The sequence below is a fragment of the Panicum virgatum genome, chromosome 5N (genome assembly GCF_016808335.1).
Source record: "Panicum virgatum strain AP13 chromosome 5N, P.virgatum_v5, whole genome shotgun sequence".
Lineage (NCBI taxonomy): Eukaryota > Viridiplantae > Streptophyta > Magnoliopsida > Poales > Poaceae > Panicum > Panicum virgatum.
Genome location: NC_053149.1, coordinates 6616603 through 6640061, shown reverse-complemented (window position 1 = coordinate 6640061; position 23459 = coordinate 6616603). Strand labels below are relative to the sequence as shown.

At 43.5% G+C, this 23459-nt stretch overlaps 4 protein-coding genes and 1 non-coding gene across 9 annotated transcripts; 3 read left to right on the top strand and 2 right to left on the bottom strand.

Annotated features, from left to right (window-relative positions):
* The first annotated feature begins 269 nt into the window (after window positions 1-269).
* Window positions 270-3965, top strand: LOC120674470 (proactivator polypeptide-like 1). Its single transcript, XM_039955649.1, has 6 exons — window positions 270-362; window positions 1927-1996; window positions 2484-2668; window positions 2758-2955; window positions 3061-3120; window positions 3532-3965. The coding sequence occupies exons 1-6, from the start codon at window positions 270-272 to the stop codon at window positions 3679-3681; spliced, it is 756 nt and encodes a 251-aa protein (XP_039811583.1). The 3' UTR covers window positions 3682-3965.
* TRNAS-UGA lies at window positions 437-518 on the top strand. Its single transcript has one exon. It is a non-coding gene; the product is annotated as a tRNA-Ser (tRNA).
* A 367-nt stretch (window positions 3966-4332) lies between the features above and the next one.
* Window positions 4333-8362, bottom strand: LOC120673662 (mini-chromosome maintenance complex-binding protein-like). 3 transcript variants are annotated; one of them, XM_039954612.1, is made up of 14 exons: window positions 8083-8362; window positions 7579-7692; window positions 7390-7497; window positions 7149-7274; window positions 7013-7060; window positions 6543-6656; window positions 6279-6437; window positions 6092-6166; window positions 5892-6005; window positions 5547-5749; window positions 5298-5433; window positions 4919-5143; window positions 4703-4770; window positions 4333-4607 (listed from the first exon to the last, which is right to left on the bottom strand). In XM_039954612.1, exons 1-14 carry the CDS (start codon window positions 8269-8271, stop codon window positions 4493-4495), a joined length of 1794 nt encoding a protein of 597 aa, XP_039810546.1. In that variant the 5' UTR covers window positions 8272-8362; the 3' UTR covers window positions 4333-4492. The 3 variants fall into 3 exon arrangements, with proteins under 3 accessions (XP_039810546.1, XP_039810547.1, XP_039810548.1); XM_039954613.1 differs by lacking the exon at window positions 5892-6005; XM_039954614.1 differs by lacking the exons at window positions 4333-4607; window positions 4703-4770 and having other exon boundaries at window positions 5000-5143; window positions 5231-5433.
* Window positions 8363-9090: 728 nt separating this feature from the next.
* Window positions 9091-12696, bottom strand: LOC120673585 (UDP-xylose transporter 3-like). 3 transcript variants are annotated; one of them, XM_039954494.1, is made up of 8 exons: window positions 12430-12696; window positions 12143-12338; window positions 11327-11511; window positions 10957-11024; window positions 10745-10877; window positions 10194-10355; window positions 9835-10107; window positions 9091-9591 (listed from the first exon to the last, which is right to left on the bottom strand). In XM_039954494.1, exons 2-8 carry the CDS (start codon window positions 12264-12266, stop codon window positions 9466-9468), a joined length of 1071 nt encoding a protein of 356 aa, XP_039810428.1. In that variant the 5' UTR covers window positions 12267-12338; window positions 12430-12696; the 3' UTR covers window positions 9091-9465. The 3 variants fall into 3 exon arrangements, with proteins under 3 accessions (XP_039810428.1, XP_039810429.1, XP_039810430.1); XM_039954495.1 differs by having other exon boundaries at window positions 12416-12673; XM_039954496.1 differs by lacking the exons at window positions 12143-12338; window positions 12430-12696 and adding an exon at window positions 11782-11943.
* A 9525-nt stretch (window positions 12697-22221) lies between these two features.
* Window positions 22222-23352, top strand: LOC120673908. The gene is made up of 3 exons (XM_039954949.1): window positions 22222-22667; window positions 22761-22889; window positions 23005-23352. The coding sequence occupies exons 1-3, from the start codon at window positions 22311-22313 to the stop codon at window positions 23164-23166; spliced, it is 648 nt and encodes a 215-aa protein (XP_039810883.1). The 5' UTR covers window positions 22222-22310; the 3' UTR covers window positions 23167-23352.
* Window positions 23353-23459: the final 107 nt, after the last annotated feature.

Genomic DNA, 23459 nt, shown 5'->3' with positions numbered 1-23459 from the left:
GTCCCATCCGACGCGGCCGGTTCCTCTCATCTCCTGAGATTGGATCGGAATCGGAAGCGGATACAGCTACAGGCTACAGCGCCACACGTAGCCACCTACCACTAGTGCATTAACGCTGCTGCCTCTCACGACCTCGTACTCGTACCGTGTTCGTATTGTACGCCACCTTCACTCGCCGCAAGCTACGCGCAGCAGTAGAGACAGAGACGGCACACGGTAGCTAGCCCGTAGCCCAGCACCCGGCAGGCCGGGCAGGCGCGCTGCCTGAGATGGGCTTTGCATTTTTGTGGGCCGTCGCTATTCTGTTTCCTGGCCCGCTCTATCGAGTGCTGGCCCATGGATCTCCACAAGACCTTTCTTCGGTCTGCCAAGGCCCAAAATACCTTTGCTCATGTAATAGGTTTATTTATTTTAATTGGAAGGCCTAGAACCGAGAGTCGATATGTCCGAGTGGTTAAGGAGACAGACTTGAAATCTGTTGGGCTACGCCCGCGCAGGTTCGAACCCTGCTGTCGACGTAATTTTTTTCCCTCGTACAAATATATTTATGGGTTTATTTTCTATTCACAATTTCTATTTTTGTTTTTGCCCTACATGCCTTCTCATCTCTTTTGTTTTGCCTTAATTTGGTGGCCCGTCAGTATTCTTCTGCTGGGTCCTGTCAATACGCAAATGATACTGATCTCTATCATCTAATGAAGGAATATTCCTTGTTGGCAGTCTAAACTAATGAGCAAAAAACAATAAAAGAACTGGCATCTTCAAATGCAGATGGGATTGTTAAGAGCCAAAAAAAAATCCCTTTACAGTGCAAACTGCAGTCCTGTATTATTAAACTCTGCCTTGCAACAGCCCCAGCACTCCAGCAGAGACAAGTAACGATGACACAAAAGGAAAAAACGAGATGCTTTTCATTATCGAACAAGTCAATGCTTCAGGAGTATTAATTCAATAGAGAAATCCATTACCCAAAAGAAAAAGGAATAAGAAGTTTTTAAACTAGAAGATTTTTTTTTTTGAAAAAGTAACTAGAAGAAATTTCGAGTACTGTATATTTTCCTGCACTACTGTCCTTTTCACCTCATCTTTTCTTTTCCTTTCTTGCAGCGAGTTCAACCTTACCTTGTAAGAGAAGATTATCTCTTTCTTGCTCCACCTAGCCACAGCAGAAGCAAAGTCTTCCCAGTACCCACCCACTAAACTAATCTCACATGCTGATGCATCCTCCTAATCTAATCTTTGGAACCTTTAAAAACAAAAAAATTACTAGTAATAAGCACAGGAGGCCCCAAGCTGCTGCTCTCCTCCTCCTCCATCCCATTCCAATTCCAAGAACGGGGCAGTAGAGGAGAGGAGAGCCCAACTCAACGAGGTGAGCCGCATCTTGAATCTCTCATACATGCTAGCTTCTTCTTTGCTACCGCCTGTCGGCCTTCTTCTGCTTTGTCCAATTCGACCCCTGTTCTTGAATCCGTGGACCTCCGATTCGTCGGAATGGAAAGCTACGTGGGGAGAAAAAGGAGTAGGGAACAAACGGATCGTAATGCTTTGCCGGGGTAGTAGCTTTGCTGGAAGGGTGCGAGCTGAATCTGGTGAATTTGGCGCTCTGCTCGGAGAGGGATGCCCATGCTTCTGCTCCCAAGTTACCTAACTCTGCGAAATAGCTACAGCTTGAAGCGAGCCGAGTTCTTCCGTTACGATGGGCTGGCTGAATCCGAAACCTTTTACTGATTTAGTGGGAGAAGCCTAGGGTTTTATTTTAGGATTCCTGTCTTTTGAGAGAAGCTTGAGTTACCCAGTTTTTCTGCATCTATCAACTACTTCAACTGATTTCACTAGGATAACATTCTTTAGTTGTGTTTCTAAGTTTCTGTAAACTGACCAAGTGGCAATAAGCAGGTACGATGCGTTCAATAACGGGACTAGCGTTTTGTGCTTGCACTGGCTATAGCCTTATCAAACGAGGTTGCAGGGAGCAGAGAGTTTAATATCTTGGGTAAGTTTTCATTTTAATTATTTTCTTCTATTGACTTTTTATTTGTTCGATAGCAATGGTGTTTCTCAATCCTGCAGTGTACACTTCTCCTTCAGATATCAGAGCTAGTGGTGGTCATAACTAGCTAGTTTATCTAAATTGTGCAAATTAGTGACCCTTAGGTGCACCTCCAACCCCATTTTAGTTTAAATATTTGTACTAGTTTTTTTAAAATGGGATCTTACTTTGAAGTAGTACAAATATTTGAACTAAAGAGGGTTGGAGGTGCAACTAAGGGTCACCAATTTACACCTCTAAAATCATGTCTTCAATTAACAAGTTCGTATTTGCATTTGTAGTAATTCAGTGATTCCTTAAAGAAAACTATTATGCCTAAGCCATCAATTACACTCATCATAGCTTCAGCTTAGCTGCTATTCTCTTATAGAAATTCAAGCTTCAGAAGGGTTGCCCTTTTGATCAGTCCCTTCTGCTGTGTTGAATTCAGCTCAGGATAGCTTGCCTGCTGCAGCCAAGGGACCCGGACTAACTGCAGCCATTGGGAAGCTGTGTCAATTATGTGAGCGTTACTCAACTGAGGCATTGCTCTACCTCAAACAAAACGAAACTCAGATAGAGATTCTTAGCATTCTACACCATGAATGTGCAAGCCTTGCTCCTCTCAAACAGCAGGTATGGATAACTTGTGACTCCTGCTTTGGGTAGCACATTTTTTAGTTGTGTTAAATCTATCAGTGTGCTGATGATTAACTCTGTTGCAGTGCATCACGTTGGTCGACTACTATGTACCCCTTTTCTTCTTGGAGGTTTCAATGATTACCCCTGAAAAGTTTTGTGAATCAGTTCACCTCTGCAAGAATGGAATGAAGATTAGCCTACCCACCCAGGAGGGTACTTGCGGTTTATGCCACCATGTTCTTGTTGAAGCTCTTGTCATGCTTAAAGACCCGAACACACAGGTACTAGCTGTGTTTTTACTCCCTGTCACCAACATTCTATGTATTTTACTGCTTTGTACATTGTACAGAATGTAATGCCTTTCTATGTTTGCCGTAATCTTGCAGCTTGAGGTAATTGACCTACTCCTCAAACCATGCAGCAAGGCACAGAACTATGAACAACAGGTGAGCTGAGTTAGAAAAAAAACTTGGTTATATTGAATATGAGTGCATCAATCTTTATTAATTGGTATCAGACAACAACAATCAGTGATAATTGACAAACCTTGAACCAAATAAGCACTACAATTGCTGCTGTATTTTTCTGTTTTCTCCGTTGTGCCTAAGCATGTACGAAGTTCAAATATCTTAGCAGTATCATCTTCTCGATTACTTTCTATTCAATACCGACAGAATTGTTTCTGTAATTAGGTTATTCCCTGCACCTTACAGCTTTCTATCATTTTAATGGCATTACAAAGCAAGGGTTTTCTTCTTTGAATTATGACATTTGTGTCAGTTTGCAAACACTAGAGCTAGCTCTATTCCTCTGTTCTTTTTCATAACAATCTTCCTTCCATGATTTCATCCGTCCAGTGCAAGCATCTGGTCCTCAAGTATATCCCGCTGATTCTGGTCAAGGGCCAGAAGTTCCTCGAGACGACTGATGTCTGCACTGCAATACATGCATGCAAAACAGGAACACAATTATCAATGGAAGGCATGCCTCTATCTGCCACTCTGTAAAGATCTGAATCAGAATAAGGTTTATCTATCTAGGACATCAAATTGGAGAGAAAAGATGAAAGTCAGATGACTATTGGAGCTCTTCTCTATTCGGAACACGGTGAAAATTCATGTCGAAACTTTGGTGTAAATTTGGAGACTTGTCCACTGATCTGTAAACTATATTGCAACCGAGCACCTGCAACCATCTCAAGCATCGGATTGAGAAGTTGTAAGGGATGATCGCATTGAATGTATCATCTATTGTTTGTAACTACCGAGATTTAATTCAGTGTTTCTGTTAACTGTTCTGTATTTTGTCGGGAAAAGGTTACTCGACAAGTGACAACGAAAACATTAGTTTGTTTGATATATTAAACATGAGATTTAATATTCAGAAAAGGTCCACTGCACTGACCTTAATAAGGTTTGTGATTAGAAATGATCAGTGATTGCATTCTTCACTTATGAAACCAAAATACCAAACTAGAATGCATTTAATGTCTTGTAGAGTTAAAGACAGGTTTGATTTAATTCAAAATCTCCATTATGTTAGGTAGTCCAATAAGATCAATTTAGAATTACAGTTCCGATAGTTCTGAACTTAAAATTACAGATCCGGCAGTGACATGTCAGTTCCCAGAGAACTTCAAATTTGATCAAGAGACTGCATGGCACGAACTTGAGAATAACTCATCACATAGTTTGCATAGGATCATACTTGTTATAGAAATCCCTAAATCCAAGTTTTGATTCACACAACCTAGTACTATACACAACAGCATACCACCTCAGCAAGTAGTGTAAAAACAAATGCTAACATGGCGACATCTCATTGCAATCTTTGCTTTCTAAGCCTCTCAAGTTCCTTCACCATCTGCCAGTGCTCCAAAGAAAGACTCTTCTCGGCGAAGCTTGAGGCTATTATTTGTGCCATTGTTAGCCATCTGCAGATCAGAGGAAGTGAAGTCAGTTCATCGAGTCATAAGATTCCCTGCTAAACTGTAAGACTAGCATTTTCAACTGCAGCATGAACACAGACCTGCTAAGTTCAGAACAGCCCAAGCTCCTATCATCGCGCATGGCACTGACCATTTCATCTTGAATCATCTGCAATAAGATGTGCATACATGCAACTCATTAACCATGTCATGAAAAATGGCTTAATTTGGAAGTTCAGAATATGTATCTATTGCAAACATGTTCAAAGGTTTGAAGATCAATGAATTGCTAGATAGAGGGTGAAGGGGTGCTTTACCTGGTAAGTCTCAGGTTCAGTGGACTGAGGAAGAGATCTAACTGTGGCCAAATACCATCTCCAACTCTCAAGTTCCTCAGAACCTTCATTAATCGTGGGAACGGAGGATGGACGAAAAGGCACTACCAAGTCTGAAGGAAGGATGTTTGATTTTCCCTCAGAGAGAGTAAGTAGCTGCACATCAGTTGCCATGTCCAGCTTGTAGTACTCAAAATCATAGTCGACCTGCAAATAAATTCAAAGAAACTTACATGTATCATAGTCGACCTGCAAATAAATTCAAAGAAACTTACATGTTGATAATCAATTCACCTTAACCTATAGCCAGCAATGACAGTGGTCCTGGTGGATTCGGAATCAATATTGTAAGGATTATTACCTTCTGTGACTCCATTAAATTCTTGAGCAGCATGGTATTTTCCACACCTTTAGATGTTAGTGATCCTGACTGTAAGAGAGTCTCGTCAAAGGTCAGGTGAGAGCCTTGAGGTAGCTGCAGAACTCCTGTGACCAACCTACAACAAATATTAGGGGAAGTACCAGTTAATTCTTTATAAACCCATATATAATAAATCACATATAATATCCCAGTAGTTATATACCGTTGATAGGGCTAGACATCACATACCTTCCTGACTTGTTGTCCTTTCTAGGTTGAAGTGTGGCAGTGTTCAGATACTCAATTGACATAGGGATGGCTTGTGAATATGGCACCAATTTCTGGATCAAAGAATACAGTTGATTCCCAAATATGGAGGCACTTTCCCTGTTAAAGCCAGTGAAATTCAACGAGAGTCTGCCAACAGTAACCACATCCACCCTATTGCGAAGCTGCATGGAGATTAAGGAGCAAAAGATTATTGAATGTGAATTTGCCTTTGCAAGAATCAATTTAAGAAGGAAAGTGCAGTGGTTTAACTCTTAGATTCAATCCAGACTTTTAGTAGAGAAGTTGATTAGTGAGACAACATACTCTGGATAGAAGATGCAACAGCAAGCACTGGGCTGCAAGTTCATCATTTCCTAACACCAGAGTAAGATGTGAGAGCAAAGATTGTCGAATGCCTTTTAATATGCTAGGTGAAGGCTGCATGACCAAAACAAAGAACAGAATCAGCCCTATTAGCCAGCGGATAAAAGCAGGTGAAACTAGCAAATCCAGGTGATATCTACCTCAACAACAGGAGGCCTTGAAATAAAATCATGAGGTGATAACTTTCTCCATACCAAACAATGAAGACGGGGCACCTATACAATCATTTGAAGGAATCAAAAGTTAAGGCAAAAAACTGGAGCAACTGATCAAACCAACATTTTTCCCCAGTTATACATGAAATCAGGCACTATGTAATATGCATACCTTGCTCGGAGGCAATTGAACTGTTACATCTTCTATGAGGTCTAACATTATGTCATCTGAGTTATCACTAGGAGTAGCAAGTTCTGGATCAAATGTATATACACCAAAGAACTCAATAACATCATTTAGCTTCACCTGACTATCAGGCATGTCATAGACCTGCAACGAACAAATGAATGTGTCAACCATAAATAACACAAAACTGAATAAAAAGAAATGTATCTTTTTATGTTTATTTTACTTTCAAAATTTCTACGTCTTCACCTTCACTAGACATGAAAAGGAGCTCCCAGGTATATGGTGATCGCCCCCATTCATCTCTGGCACACCATCTGCCACTTCAGTTGAACTGGATGAGACATGAACACCATCTTCCTTCTGCAAAGAAGAGAAGGAGGTCAAATCAGATTAATAGCCAGATAATTTATTTTTTCCATAAGGTAGAAAGAAACTAAGAAGTTCAAGTAGATATTCATGAATCAATCAGGTTATCAGCCATCCTATCTTATTAGGATACCCTTCTATCTTCAGAGTGGAAACAGACCAGGATGACATATACATAGGGAAACACTGAGATGAAGCTCACAAACACTAAACATACATCAAACATTTATGGGATTCTGGTGCGTGCACATGACATATAAGAAAGCAATTATGAAATGCTTCCTTAGTCAAAAACAATCATTTAGTATTTGCCCTAGTGAAACTGAAAGCAAATTATTGACAACTCTCACCGGTTTCTTGCAGAGCAAAGGAGATCCTTCATGCCCATTTTCTGAAACCTGATGGAAGAAAGACATTATATGTCAATAGTGTGTATTAGGAATAATAACTGTGTTTTTATTTGCAGGAACCATGTACAAAACATACATCCATGTCATCATTATCTCCCTCTCTCTTCCTTTTCTCTCTTAATTCAGGTGCCAAGTAGCTTGACAACCTGCGCACATCAGGTCCTGGTGAAGATTCTAGTGTCCAAGAATTTTGTCCAGGCGCCTGCAATAAACCAATTACAAATCCAGATGAATTCGATTCCCATCTGCTGGTCATTTAAACAGGGAACTTTTAGGGTTACAGAATGAAAAGCTATGCCCTGGAATAAGTGACATACAGGCAGACAATGGAAGAGATGGCGCTCCCAAAGATGGGAATCACAAGGATGTGGCATTGAGAACGGTGAGAAATCAGTGAACTTGTTTGTCCTCCAAGTTGACCCATCCTACACAGATGACACGTTATAATAAGCATAAGAAGCACAAATGGCAGCTTTAACAAGAGTTTATGAGACTCAGTCAAGTACCTTGAATGCACCAATGTAGTACTCATTCCCAAGCATATCCTGAACCATTCCCCGGTACCGTACAAGGGTGTTTGGTTTGATCAGTCCAAGATTTGAAGCATTCAGCACCGGAACCTGCAAATATTTTTTCCTTGACATCAGCCATTAGAAGCCTCAATTAGACACATATATGTGTGCAGCAGAAAGGAGCCCCTTCTCCAACGATGACATGAGAAGTGAGAGCATAGGTTCCTAAAACACTTAATTGCACCAACAACAGTAAATCTAGTAAAAAAATCATAAATCGCAAATCATTTTTATAATCATCACTCAAAACTCATCAAACATTTTTTATATATGCAAATGATCGACACGATTAATCAAAGACAATGCAATTTACGGGAATAGTCTATCTGATATCTTGAATCACCAACAGATTCATATTAAGTAAACCTGTGTAATAAAGGAACAAAAACACAAACACGCATAAATAAGGAACAGAGAGAACAAGGATTGATCTTTCACCTTGTCGAGTCCGTCTTCCTCGAACAGAAAGGAGCGGAAGAGCTCGCAGGCACCCCAGTCCTTGCCCCGGAACGCTGCCACTGGATCGCTTCCTCCGGACTCCGCGGTGGCGGCGGCCGCTGTCCGCTCGAAGGTGGCGCGCACTGCGCCCAGTGGATTCCCGACGAGGTCGTACTGCGGCCCCACCATCTCCTCCCTCTCTCTTCTTCTCTCGCGTTGGGGTTTTGGACTTGGAAGTGGGGAGCAATTGCGGGGAGGTGGGCAGGCGAGGGGAAGAGAGGAGAGGGGTGGGGTGTTAAATGGCTGGGGGTTTCCCGCCATTGGTGGCGGCGCTTCCCGCCGTTTCTTACCCCTCTTCCCGCCATCGCTGTAGGGCTGGGTACGTCTCTTGGGCCAAAACAGGCCCGTTTTTATTTCCTCAGAAGAAAGAAAATGGGCCATCATACCTCATATGGGCCAAAGCAGGCCCAGTTTTCTGCATACTGATAAGAAAGGAAATGGGCCTCGATTCCTTCCTCCAATCCATCGTGGTGGAACACTGGGGAAAGCAAATGCAGCGGCGGGGCCGCGGGGGGGCCGAGCGTAGCTCGGGTGGGCGTGACCTCCGGGTGTGGAGGCCGCCGGTTACGGTTCGAGCGTGATTTTCCCACCGGGAACAGTGTTCTCTGTTGTGCAGTTTTGTTTGGATGATTTCCAAGTGTTTACCTCTCACGCGTGGAGCCACAATAGAAATGTGACGTGCCGTCGCCGGAGTCAAAAGATTCCGGTGATCTCAAGATTTGTATCTGAGTGTAATTGTAGGTTTGTGTGTACATGTGTGATGTACATGAAGCGTGCGTGTGTAGGGTGGATGTAAGTACATGTATGAATAGATATTACCGCCGTAACCAGATGAGAGGCTTCAAAAAAAAAACAGCGGTGGGATCTATGTATACATTTTGGCGTCTCAACCGCAAGATAAACTTCCACAGAAAACAAATGTTAAGCATCTATGAGTCTCAGCAAAAATCAATTTAAAGGAACTTTCAGCTAAACCCAACTCTTTGGTAGTACAAAAGAATGAAAACTACGTGTTGTTTCATGTCCAGCTACAAAGTTACTGCACGTGGCGCATTCAGAACATAAGAAAATACAACAGAAATCTCCTGTGCAGCTAGCTCTCATGTCTAGCTTTCAGGCAGATCAATCGTCTGGAGCAGAGGAAACAGTAGTATCCTCTCACGAGTGAGATCCATTTACTAACAACGCATATAATATAAGCCAGAGAAAAAAAAGAAGGCCAAAAATGGAACAGGAACAGGGTTGCCTTCCAACCCTAGTATCTGCCTACTAAGCTGAATTCTATATAATACCATACGCTAACAAAAGAGCAATTTTCATTCTTCACGCCCTCGAGTACTTTGAGCTCCACATTGGTACCTTCAGGGGTTCATCGTCTGTGGTGCTGCCCCCGTTTTCAGCAGTGCTTAAAGAGTCTGAGATCAACGGGTTTGACTCACTCTCCTTCACCTGCCACAAGAATAGGTAGCAGTTAAAAATTCTGCAAATGAAAAAGAATCTGACAAAAGATTAATCGAACAAAGAATAAAGATTCACAAAGCTTCATCAGACAGTATTCAAACTAGTGCTAAGGGGCTCATGTTAATCCTTAAGTCACCAGATTAAAAGATATTCAGTTTTGAGTTCCACAAAATGCTATCTGCTCCAAACATGATACTATCCATGGAATTCAGCTAACAATGGAGAACATACCTGAATGACTTGCGGAGAGACTTCTGCAGGTTTTTGCTGAGTCTCTCTAGTGCAGAAGTAGGAATACAAAACCATACCAATCACAGCAATTAGGATTCCAAGTATATTTCTCCAGCTAAACGGATCATGAAGCAGAACATAGCCGAAGGTGAGAACCAAGCATGTTTTCAGATGCCCAAGAACTTGGTAGGTTACAGGAGATGTCTTCCCAATCACAAGGAAGGTGCTGAAGTTTACTGAGACTGAAATCAGGCATGACAACACAATGAAAAACTGCAAAGACGATAGAAGAAAACCTCGAATCAGATGAAGTAACAAAAATTAACTTAAATTGCCAAGGCTAATTAGTTTATGCTTACCAGGACTTGAGTTGTGTAATCAAAAGCAAAGACATTTTTGTTAGTCAAAAATCCATCAAGGAATGGACCGATAAGGAACAAGGTCAATGCTTGGTACGGGCATGATTGGTACAGAAGCTGGGTTGAAGAAACCTTGAACTTCTTCTGTATTGTATTTGTCATCTGATAGCTTGTTAAGGTCTCAAGTTATACATCATAGAACACTTTAATGATCAAATTAAAGGGTGCTTTAGTGCTGATAGCCCCTTTTTTCCGAGAAAATGCTGGAAATATAAATATCACCACATAAAAATAAATTTACCAATGAGCGATGAGTAGATGGAAGCTACCATAGTATGGCACAAAGTTGTTCTTACAAGCATCGAAATGATAATGCGAACAAGACACATCTGGTCATTGGTACTAAATAATACAGTAGAGGAAGAAGTAGCTTCTCTGGTTTGATATTAGCACTTTGCCTTTTATGTAATATTAACAACCTCAAAACATGTTGTAAGATTTATGGTCAGTTTGCTGTTTGCGGATGATCTGATGACACAATGAAAGGATACAATTTGAGCAATACAGGTTGTGATGATTGCCAGCAGGGACAGTATAGATCCCACTGCGTTGAGTTGCAGATCAGTAACTGTTGCGACACAAACACCAACAAGGAGCACGCTAAGGGAGAGCTTGATATTCCGACTGCAGAGTAAAGCCAGTAAAAAGATCAGAAGATACATTTTTCAAGCTACATAAAGCACATGACATGTTACATACAAACCTAAATTTCTTCCTGAAGAAAAGGGTCTCCAATATAACAGTACAGGGAATAATAGCCAGCTTTGTCATCTGAACATGAATATTGTTTCATGATTAGCTCAGTGGAGTGATAAATATGCAAGATGGAGTGAAACTTATGTCATCAAACTGAAAATATGTTCCTAAGATGTTCTTTTTGCCCCGGCATGATGTACCAGTACCGATGACAGTACATCAGGTAAAATACCCAGTTAACACTTAACAGTTATGTAGTTTATACACAAGCAACCATGGCTTTCCAGATAAGGAAAACAGTGCCAATCTACTGAATTAACTTTTAGATATAGATTAATAAAAATTTAAAAATAGAAGAAAGAAAAAGTAATGTATACCTGATAGAAACCAACAGAGTTGAAACCCAAACTCAAGTTGAGAAGTCCAATTGAGATGCCATTGAGCACTCCAAAACCCATGACAGTCCTTGCATCAAAAGGTTTATGCTCAAAGAGCTTCATACATAATGCCACATGGAGAGAGCAGAACGTAACCAGGAGATGCCAGCTTGTCAAAGTTGTGGCTGCAAAACAAATACCACAGTTGATTAGCATTTGGAGTAAAACCTACCATATTCACTATTATTATCTGTATATACGAACTATCATTTCGCAACACGTGCTGATACAAGGTATCCATGTACTTCAATGTGATTGAATTCCAATAAAAAAATCAAACAGAACATATGTATGTGTAATCAATTGCGAAAGTATGATATGTTTAACTACTGAAAGAGTAAAGAGAACATTTGGTATCAGTTAAGCTGACTCTAGCTCCTCTTCTGCAGCATTACCTATTCCAATAATTCGCCTTAGCTCTATCATTTAAGTTGCTCATCCATTTTTTGAAACACTATTCCAACTCAGAAGAGCAAACATTCATATCAGATATTCCCCTCGACGCACAAGTCAATTTTCTCTTACTGAAATTGTGAAATCTCTCACAAAACCAAGCCTCGCACTCCCATGACAATTCACGCCACATATACGCTGTGTAGCAGCAATTCCCATCCCCACTGCTCACAAACCATGCCTGCACTAAATCTTGACCTCGCATCTCAGCAAAGAGCACAAAAAAACCCGGAAGCATCCATGAACCAAGCAGTAGTTGACTAGCAAGGAGCTAAGCATCACAGGCAAGATTGGATCTCATACCAAAGTTGAAGCCGAGGGAGCTCATGAGGGCCTTGTTGCAGATGACGATGGAGACCGAGGACACGACCGAGAGGCTGAGCGCCCCTACCGTCCCCAGCTGGAACTTCTCCCCCGCCACCCCCATCTCCACCGCTGAACCAGGAAACCAAGCAGAGGAGGAGAACCAGAACCACCGAACCACGCCGCCGACCAGCACCTGCGCAACACAAAGATCACATTTCGATCGAGCAAGTGCAGCAAGAACACCAGGAAGCATCCAAGAGGCGGCCTTTCCTTGTCAAAACTACCTCTTTACTCCCAGGAAACAGAATTCGGGCAGGCAGAAGCTGGATCTGGGAGACGAGCTCGTGAATCTGAGAACAGAACTGGCAATGGCGCGGGGACCTAAGAGGCAAGCTGTGGCTGGATCGGGTGAGCTTTGGCTCCGCGGCTGCTTGAGCTGCTGCGTTCTTGGCCCTCCTCTCCTCCCTCCCCTCTCCTGCTCACCGGAGACGGAGACGGGAGTTCTATACCGAAGATATTGTTGTATGGGGCGTTTCGGGTTGGTGGTGGCTGGGGGGCAGATGTGCAATTGTTAGTTTTTTCAGGGGTGATCAGGGCATTCCATCAGGGTCCATTGGATTTGGAATATTAATGTGATTGTGTCCACGTGTCTAATAAGATTAGTAATTTCTGCGTTTGGTGTATTGTTCGGTGAGGTGTTTGGTGACACTGTTTGGTGGACTCGAGTGTGACTTGGCAAGGTTCAATGTAGCTTCAAATATTATCAAAATACTTAATAGTTATAGTCACTTATCTCGTACAATTTGATTGATGATCTCTTGGTCTTTCCCGTCAAAAAAATAATTTCTTGTTGGGAGAATTCTGGTGTTTTTATATGTAAATGGAGGTCATGATCTCCCATTCGCCAACTATCTTAGTGTGGCTATTTGCATGTTGTCTTAGTGGTTAGTACTATCGACCATCCTGGCCTATATTCTACTCATATAGTCATATATTAATCAAGTCCCTGCATTCTAAATAAATAGCAGGCAGCCCCACGATTTACCCTCCCTATGTGCAATGGTTGCCATTCGGGTAGAACCGCAGAAGCAACTTGTCACACGAAGCGTAGCAAGAGCGAATAGTTATAAGAGCCCACGCCCATAAATAGCGACTAAGAAAATGGATCCAATCTTTGTTTTCCTTGCGCAAATGATGAAAAGACCCTTCCTAATCCACTAATTTATAGTAAGGCACCGGACTGACATCGACTTGAAAATGACGCGGGACAGTTTGAGACGACCAGGGTAAAAAAAACAAAATTGCAGTCCCGGTCCACTCTTGCCCCTTGACACTTCCACTGCTGCAGAAATTTACCGGCCGGCTCATTGATCTCAAGACTTGGCTGTAGTTTCCGCGTCTTGTCGATCAAAACCTTCTGTCGCTTTCGCGAAAAGCTTCGCAATGTTTTTTTTTGCAGTACAGGTTTTTTTGAAAGCTTTTTAGCAGTACAGATTGTAGGTGCGTGTGTTTATGGACAACAGGCAGGAGTGCGTCCTCGCTGCTGCTCCTCTTTTCGCCATGGCACACGGGGGCACAGTCGATCAGCGTCAGGGATAGTATGCGCGTGAAATTCAGGGCCTCAGGGGTCAAGGCTCCGACAGCCGATCGCTCCGTACGAGAGAGTACCGCACTGCACTGTATCTGTATGCCAGAAAAGAAAGCAGTATTTCTTCAGGGAAAAAAAAAGGAAAGAAAGAAGTACGGTGGGCAAACACGACCAAAAAAAACACGCTGCCACGATGATCGTCTTCCTCCCTCCGCCTCGGCGCGTTGCTTCGAAACAAAGCTGACGGTGTTTTCTCCCTCCCTCCATCTCTCCCCTCTCCGTCTGTTTGGTTCGGCCGTGTGGATAAGGAGGAGAACGAAAGGGGGAGGTGGGTTAGGTGGCGCGGCATTGTCGCTGCGCGAACCGGCGGATTACTTTTGGGATTAGCTAACTTGCTAATTATACAAAGCGCGCGGCACGGGATGGAATGGAGCCAACAGCCAAGTCGCTGCTGGTTGGGTTGGCATGGGAGGACCTCCACCTGCTAGCTCCTCCTCCTCCTCCTCCTCCTCCTCCCATGCACGATCTCGGAGTCGCTTTCGGAGGCGCCGAACCCACCGACACTCCCCCGGCCGGCCTCTCAACGTCTCTCTCACAGTCTCACTCCACATGCATGCCCATTCGCTGCCCACAGTAGTGCTGACACTGGCACCATCCAACCCAATCCAATGTAGTCCTTGTAAAAAGAAATCCAATGCTATGCTACCCGGCAATCCGGGCGCGAGAGCCGAGAGATGTGTAGCTTTCGGGTTTCTGAATCTAGCAGATCCTGTGAGGGTGTTTAGTCGGTTAAAAAGTTTGGGTTCGAGTATTGTAGTATGTTTTGTTGTTACTTGATAATTAATATCCAATTATGGATTAATATCATTAGATTCATCTCGTAGGAATCAGTTAGACTATGTAATTAGTTATTTTTTTCAACTGCATTTAATGCTTTATGTATATGTTCGAAAAATCGATGTGATGAGTACTGTATAAAAAAAATTGGAAACTAAACGCAGCACGAGCAATTTAGGGCTTCCTCTTCCTCCGAGCATTTCTTGTCCAGTTAATTAATTTGTCGCCAGCACAAGAGCTAGTGGATCGTCACTGAATGCCGAGCTGCCGCTGGCCGCCGGGTGCCACCAAGCATCAGCATGCTCGTACGACGACTCTTCTCTGCCGCTCAAGAGCAGAGCCGATCGGTAATGGAGGAGTCACCAGCACCGGCCGGTCCAATCCCGGCCCGTATATATTCCCCCGTCCTGTCGCGCGTCCATCCTTCCTTGTCGGAGGGCGTTTTTTTTATTTTTTTTATTTTTCAAAATCGTTTTTTACATAAATATATTTTCGGTTTCACAATTTACAGATTTATACCCGCACCCTGTCGCCCCCCTGCCGGGCGGTAGGGGCTTATATATAATTAAAATTTGTGTTTTATCGCATGGAGGCCCCTACCGCCCGGCAGGGGGGCGGCAGGCTCCCCCCAATATAAAAGCCGAGGTCCCCCCACCTGCATTTGCAGCAAACATCCATAGAGGGGAAAATGAGAGACGTGGAGTGAGGGAGGGAGTTGCAACAGCGAAGCCCTGCCGGATTTTGGATCCGAACAGCGGGTAACCAATATTTCTCAACTTTGTCATTCTAAATTTTTTGTATTTTTAATTCTATAATTAGTGTTTTTTTATAATTGTAACCACTTAGGGTTCGGATTAGTAGTTATAATTGAAGCCCTACCATAGTTTTAGAAACTGGTTTAATTAAAATTAAGTCTTTGGATGGCCAGATATGTCGAGTAAGGTGGCGTTTCAAGTTCATTACGGTGATTTTTATAGAATTACTAGTGATTCCTATGGAGTAAATCTATCAGCATTGGAACGAAGACAGTGCAGTCTAGATAAACCCCTAGAGAGGAGTTTTGGTTCCATACGCAAATGGCTTCACGGAAAGTTCAATGTGAATCCAAAGACTCATTTTCTTACGGTTCATACCGTGACTTCCTGTGAAATAAATGGGGATTTCTGGGAGTTGACACTTATAAGTAGTACGGAAGAATGGAAACATTACATGCACGTAGCTCTTCAAAGAGGGTGGCCTCTCGCAATGGTAATTCAGATTCACCAGAAGATCGATGATTTAGTTGAAGGATCAACACATACAACATATGACTGTAATGAAGAGTTGGAAGAGTATAAAGAAGAAGAGAACGTACAAGCTACAGAACCAGAACCAGAACCACAAGGTTTAGTAGATGAAGGCGAGCGAATACCTGGAATTGTGGAGGACATGGAAAAAGAAGACCAGAATGCACAAATAATGGAGCAATGTGGGGACTCATCGGACGATGAGAACGATGAGTGCTTCCCAGTTCTAGGTGAATGGCGTGAAGAGGGTTTTGGGAATCCAGTGGTACACGATTTTAGATGACCGGAGTTTGAATACAGAGTGAATGAGGTCATACAAGGGGCAAAGTATTGTACCATTAAAGATGTGAAGGATGCTGTGAAGGTCTGGGCTATATCTCTGAGGAAGAAATTCAGAGTGTTGAAGTCTAGCAGCAAAGAATACAAGGTGAGGTGTGCAGATAGAGACTGTACATGGCGAGTGCATGCCTACAAGGGGAAGTTCAAAACACACTGGGAATGTTCAATTATTACACCACATACTTGTAGATTGACAGGTGTTGTGGGACATCACCGTAATATCACATCTACTTTCGTGACAAAAAAGATGTATGGGGTGATTCTTGACAAAATGGATTACGAGCCTACATTGATAATTAGGGACATTGAACAGAATTTCCAGTATGTGATCAACTATGCAAAGGCTTGGCGGGCTAAACAAAAAGTGTTTGAGATGCGGTTTGGCACTTATGAGGCTTCATATGACAATCTACCTTGTATGTTTGAAGCAATTGTGCACAGAAATCCTGGAAGTGCTTCTGATACATACAGTGTAACGAGCTTGTCAGGGGGGCCAAGCATTGTGCTACGAGCTTTCTTCTGCATTGATGCATGTGTGAGGGCCTTCATTTACTTTCTTCTGTGTATTGACGACACTTTTCTAACAGGGAAATATAAGGGAACAATATTGACGGTGATCGAAATTGATTGCAACAAGCAGATAGTTCCCATCGTCTTTGCCTTTGTTGAGAATGAGAACACAGAAAGCTGGTACTGGTTTCTTGAACGTCTGAAGAATCACGTTGTTGCTGGAAAGCCTAATATTTGCCTTATCAGTGATAGGCATGTATGTCTACTTGCAGCTATAAGGCAGCTCCAAGAAGGTAGTCTATTTTCACCTCCTATATGGCCAGATGTTGTCAGTAGGTGGTGTGTGAGGCATATGGCTGCTAACTTTTATGAGCGGTTCAAGAATAAGGATATGATGAATTTGTTCAAGCGATTGTGCACTCAGAATCAGCAGAGGAAATTCGATGCTTTGTGGGGTATAATTGATGACATGAGCGCCGAATTTCTTAAGAGTCAGGCCTCATCATCCAACAGGAGACGTTCTACATATTCATTAGTTCGAGATGCCAAACCATTTACACAGTGGATTGATGGTGCACCTAAAGAGAAGTGGTCACTTCTGTATGACACAGATGGGAGGCGTTACGGGATCGAGACGACCAACCATGCCGAGTGTTACAATATGTTAATGCGTCGTGTTCGTGGATTTCCTCTTGTTGGCATTGTTGAGTTCATCATGTATGGATGTGTAAGGTATTTTAGGGAGCGGTACACATCAGTCGCTTCCTTACTTCATGATCTAGGAGTGCGTTTTTTGGAAGGGTCAATAAGTACATGGAAAAAAAAGATGGAAAAGGCTCGATTTCACTCAGTTATATCGATGGGCACAAAAGAGCAAAGGTTTGAGGTATCATGCAGGGACAGGATCGGACTGGGTGTCCGCAGACAAAGGGTAGTTCAAGAAGTTTTGATAACCATTGACGGGAGAGTGTTCTGCAGATGCCAGAAGCCAAATGTGCATCACTTACTATGCTCCCATGTCATCGCGGCTTGTTCTGTATCTGGGTTAGATGCCGCGTCGTATGTTTCTAACTATTTCACAAAGGAAGCCGCTGTACAGACTTTGTGTCATGAGATATACGGCATCGGTATTCTAGGACCATTCACTCAAAAAATTCTCATCCAATGCTCATCCCAGATCCAGCTATGAAGAGGGACATAGGCCGACAGCAGACGTGTCGTATCCAGAATGGAATGGACGAGTCTGAGGTTGGAAAGAAGAAAAAACATTGCAACTTGTGTGGAGCAGACGGTCACACTTACAAGAAGTGCCCACAGCTTTCAGTACCCACTGCTGCTGCCGAGGCTGGACCTTCCGGGAATCCGACGGATGGATCGGCTCCACCTACAAGAATTCGCCGCATCTAGTTGTGCACGTAACCATTTGTAATGTATTTGTGTGTACGAAACTAAGTATATTATGTATATACTATGTCTAGATGTCTTGTTTAATTATTTGGCAGTGCGTATTTCTCTCGAATTTGGTTGCAACGAATGAAACCTTCAATATAATATGTCATGTGGTATTTTGTTTAGCGTTCTATTTATATTTCGTTCATTGTATCTTATGTGGTATTGTATCATAGAGCCACACGAGGTTCAGGATTCATAAATAAATATAATCATTATAGCAAACATATAAGTATTGTAATTAAAGGTACAGGAGGTCTGCCGTCCCGTCACAATTTACATCACAATCTAAAACCGATGAACATCATATGTTATAGATCATGTCATGAAATCGTCTAGGTCGTCATCCCAGTTTACAGATGGTGGTGCTGCAGGTGGTGTAGCATGACTTGACGAACCTCTCGACTTTCCCTTTCTCTCTTTTCTGGTTTTAGATTCATATACTGGGGGACAAACATCATGTGTTGGAGGCCATGGTTTTGGGGGCATGAAGTCATCCATATCGTCATCCCAGTTAACACAAGTTGTTGCTTGAGGTGGTGTAGCATTACTTGACGAACCTCTTGCCTTTCCCTTTCTCTCTTTTCTGGTTCTAGGTTCGTGTACAGGGGGAGAAACATCATGTGTTGAAGGCCATGATTTGGGGGCATGAAGTCATCCATATCGTCATCCCAGTTAACACAAGTTGGTGCTTGAGGTGGTGCAGCATGACTTGACGAATCTCCGGTCATCTGTTCTTGCAGAGGCCAAGAACTATCACCCGAAGATCTTTTCCATCTCCTTCGTCTAGTTTGCGGCATAACTCCACCGAAGATACATACCAATTTACGGAAATTTGGTATTGATTTGTTAATCAACTCCGTGTCCTCGGGGTAATCCTAGCATATAATTACACAATAATTTTACTATTTCGTAAATATGGATTACAAATGACGGACGTGATTAAAACTGAATAAGAGTTACCTTAATGTGCATCTCATACACCTCTGACCGCATCCATATCTTACAAGTACTTTGTAAGAATCTAATAACATTAGGATGATTCGTTAGTTCACACACCCTCATGTATATCTTCCGACGTTCTAGCAGGTGTTCCTTTACATCTTGCGTTGTAATACCTCGAAATAATGTGAAATCTTTAAACTGAACTAATTTTGACAACACCATCTCTATCGTAACATCTGCTAATACATCCAACTTCTTACTGATTACAAGATGTGTCATGATCTCAAGTATTATACTAGATTTTTCTTCGGTCCATGAAAATCCTCCAAAATTGGAGGCAGCCATTGCCTTATGCTGCAATATTTAGAAACAAGTTTAATACTATATTTCACTATCCAAAACTTAATTCTATTTAAATTTATAATTCATTTAGAAACAAGTCTGTAATAAACTTAAATTTTAATACTGAACTGAAATTTTAATACTATAGCATTAATTAAATTAAATTGCTTTATAATATTAATGGATTCATACGTAACTTACTTGCAGATCACAAGTGCGGAATCCGGCAGGACTTCGCTGTTAAAACTCCCTCCCTCACCCCACGTCTCTCTTTTTTCCTTCTATGGATGTTGTTTGCTGCAAATGCAGGTGTGGGGGTGGGACCTCGGCTTTTATATTGGGGGAGGCTGCCGCCCCCTGCCGGGCGGTAGGGGCCTCTATGCGATAAAACACAAATTTTAATTACATATAGGCCCCTACCGCCCGTCTGCGGGGCGGCAGAGGGCCGCCCGCCCAGCAGACGGGCGGTAGGCCCCCCTGCCGGCCCTTGCCGGGCGGTAGGGGTATAAACCTGTAAATTGTGAAACCGAAAATATATTTATGTAAAAAACGATTTTGAAAAATATATAAAAAAACAAACGCCGGAGGTGGGGTTGCCGGTTGGCCCTGCTAGGGTTTAGACTAGCAATGGAGGCCCGTTCGGTTGGTGGCCTTTATGTTATGGGCCACCACGCACCGTCCTTTTCCAAACACCACCAAAGTTTTTCTTTTCCTTCGTATTCTCTGTCCTTTTCCCTTTCATTTGAAATCAAGGTCTGATATCGTTTCCAGTTCGTCATCTGTAGTTCTGCTGCACACAGAGTTCGGGAGAAGAAGAAAACACTGACTGCGGCGTGGACTGTTCCACGTTTTCGTTCAGAGCTTAGAATCCATGGAAAGCACTCTGTGCTGGTTTATTAGCCAACCAGCCAACAGTACTTTTCTATTATACGAAATCAACATCAGTCATCAGCTATCAGCCAGTCAACCGTATTTTGTTAACAACAAATCAACACCACTGAATCAGCTACGGCCAACCGAACAGAATCAGTTATGACCATGCTACTTCTTATTCGGCATCTTTTTTTCTTCGTTCATGTGGACTGCTTGATTCGCTGCGCACCTGCCAAACCAAGCGACCGAAGAACCAAATACTGCAGCGCAGCGTGGCGGCGGCTTCAGACTCGCCGACACGGATCCGATCATCCGAAGCTAGTAGTAGAACGAACGCATGGGTAGGGTAGGGTAGGGCCTCCGTTTTCAACTCCTCCTCCCTCGGCGCCGACAGCTTGTTGCGCTAGTGCTCACGCGCCGCCGGGGATCGGAGGTCGTTATTCGGCCACCAGGCTCGGCGCCGGGGATCGGAGGTCGTTATTCGGCCACCAGGCTCGTCAGTCGTCGCCACGCAGCAGTGGCACCGCTCTTCGGCCTGCCGTGCCGGCCGAGAATTCGCCGGCCGAGGTGCTTCTGCTTTCTGGTCCAGAGGTCGACGACGGGGTCAGCAGCCAGAGCCAGTTGTGTCGTGTCTTGTGGGTGCGGCGTTTTTCAGGTTCTGGCAGGCAGTTCGGCGCGTGAACGCCGCTCTAAGATTTAGGTTTATGCCGTGATCTTCGCGGCAGCATGGATATCTAGTCCACATCCTACTTAAGGTAGCGTCCGCGGACGAGTAAGACAATTATTGCACCGAAGACTCATCGAAATTATTTGGAGAGATGTTACAGTACAAACCCATGCACCCTCACCCCTATAAATACACACACCTCATCTTTTGTTTAGATGCAAAATTCAAAATAAAAAAACTATCACATCGAATGTTACGGCACAATGCATAGAGTATTAAATCTAGATGAAAGAAAAAACTGATTGCACAATTTGCTTATAATTGCGAGACGAATCTAAGGAACCTAATTAAACTGTAATTAGACACTAAATTACTACAATAACATATGCTCTAATGATGAATTAATTAGGTTTAATAGATTTGTCTCGTAATTTACAGATAGTTTCTGTAATTTATTTTATAATTAATTTATATTTAATACTTCAAATATCTGATGTGACATTTACAACTTTATTTTTTACATCTAAACAAGACACAAGCCGGTAGATCCTCAACATTGTTGAAGTCACCATTGGCTCGTAACTCCACCCAAAAAAGCATATTGGACCGTATGGAATAAATAATCTATATCAATTATATATGTTGTCTTCAATCAGGAAAGCGTATTGGACCGTGGTTGCAGTTCTTGCAATGTTTAAATATTTTTTTTATCACGAATGGATAGATAAGCAGTAATAGACTTTGCTATTAAATTCTCCCTTCAGTAAGTGCATATTACTCTATTATTTATGGTTAATTTGTGAGCAGAAAATACTGTAAAACTTTTTTTTGAAGAACAAAATACTGTAAAACTCAACCATATGGGATCGCAGATGTCGGAAACTAATTCTATTTTCCAAAAAGAGAAGACACCACAAAATTACATGCTCTGCGCTCCCGCTCCTTCTTCCACCTTTTCATGCCTCGATTTAGGGTTCGCTAAATTTTTTGAATTCGACTACTGTATCACTTTCATTTTTATTTGGTAATTAGTGTTCAATCATGAACTAATTAGATTCAAAAGATTCATCTCATTATTTACAACCAAACTGTGTAATTGATTATTTTTTAAAACTACATTTAATACTCCATGTATGTGTCAAAAAATCAATGTGACAGATAATCTTGAAATTTTTTGTGAACTAAACATATTCGGACGGTCCAGATCCCCAGACACGGCCCCGTGATCCTGTCGCTGTCGCCATCGCCAACGCCAACCTCTCGACCGTTGCCACAGGAAGCAGAGCCGCGGCGCGGCCTAACGACCCTCCCCCTCCTCGTCATCACTTCATGGCGTCGCCGCCGCCCGGGCCTCCGGCGTGGTCGGTGTCCGTCCGTCTGAGGCACCGCTGGGGTCTGGACATCCGCGCCGGAGCGGAGAATGTGCTCCCCGGATGGGGCCGCGGCGGGGAGCGCCTGTCCCTGCTGCTCCGCGTCCGCCGCCGCCTCATCCTCACCATCACCTCCCAATGCGGCGCACGCCCTGCGGCGGCCACGCAGCCCGGGACGCCGCCGCGTGGCTGCAAGATCCTCCGCTTCCTGCGCAGCAGGTGGGAGCGGCTGCCGCGGGTCGCCTCCATCTGGCGGCGCAAGAAGCATCCCCCGGCGCGCGTCGTCGCCTCCGCGCCGCGGGCCCCCCGGGCTCAGGTGATCCCATCCCGGTACTCTCGGCAGGTCAATCTCCCGTCCCATCCAATTCACGCTTGGTCTGACACTTCTTGCTTCTTGGTGTGACTGCAGTGGAGCCGAATGACGACGCGGCCCGGCTTCTTGGCAATGTCATGGCCGCCGACGTCGGTGGCGGCGCTGCGGTTCGCCGTCGCCGCCGTCGCGGTGGTCTTGGCTTCCATCTTGGTGCTCCGCATCACGGTATGCCATTCTGCACTTCTTGCTGCGTATGATCAGATCAGATCAAGCTACGCAACGCTTTCTGCAAACAGTTTCACGAATTGAGCTTGGCTGAACTCCGATTCTCTGAATCCAGACGTGCATCGGCTGCTGGGACTGGAGAGGAGGACGCGACAGCGAACGGATTTCCCGCTGGGCGAAGTTCTTGGAGCTGATGGAGCAGCCTCCTCACTGCCACAAGTACAAGTGGCTGCTTGGCGTGCCCAAGCGAGGATTGGAGTGGATCTTCAGGAAGTAGAGATCTGATTCACCCAGGTCAGATTAGATGGAAGGCGGCTGGGTTAGTAGTTAGGAAGGGTTCCTGGCACGCGAAGCCTAGGTTAATTTAATGTTCGTGTTATAGATGATGATTGGGGTTTGTACAATCAAATAGGCTGATCTGATTTTTGTGGAACAAACTGGTTATAGCCACTTCGGTTTGATCTGATTGTGTCTTTACAATACCAACCAATAGTTTCCACATTTCGGGGGGGGGGGGGGGGGGGGGGGGAGGCTTTCCACAGGGGGATCTGCCAGTGTGAAAGTTGTTGA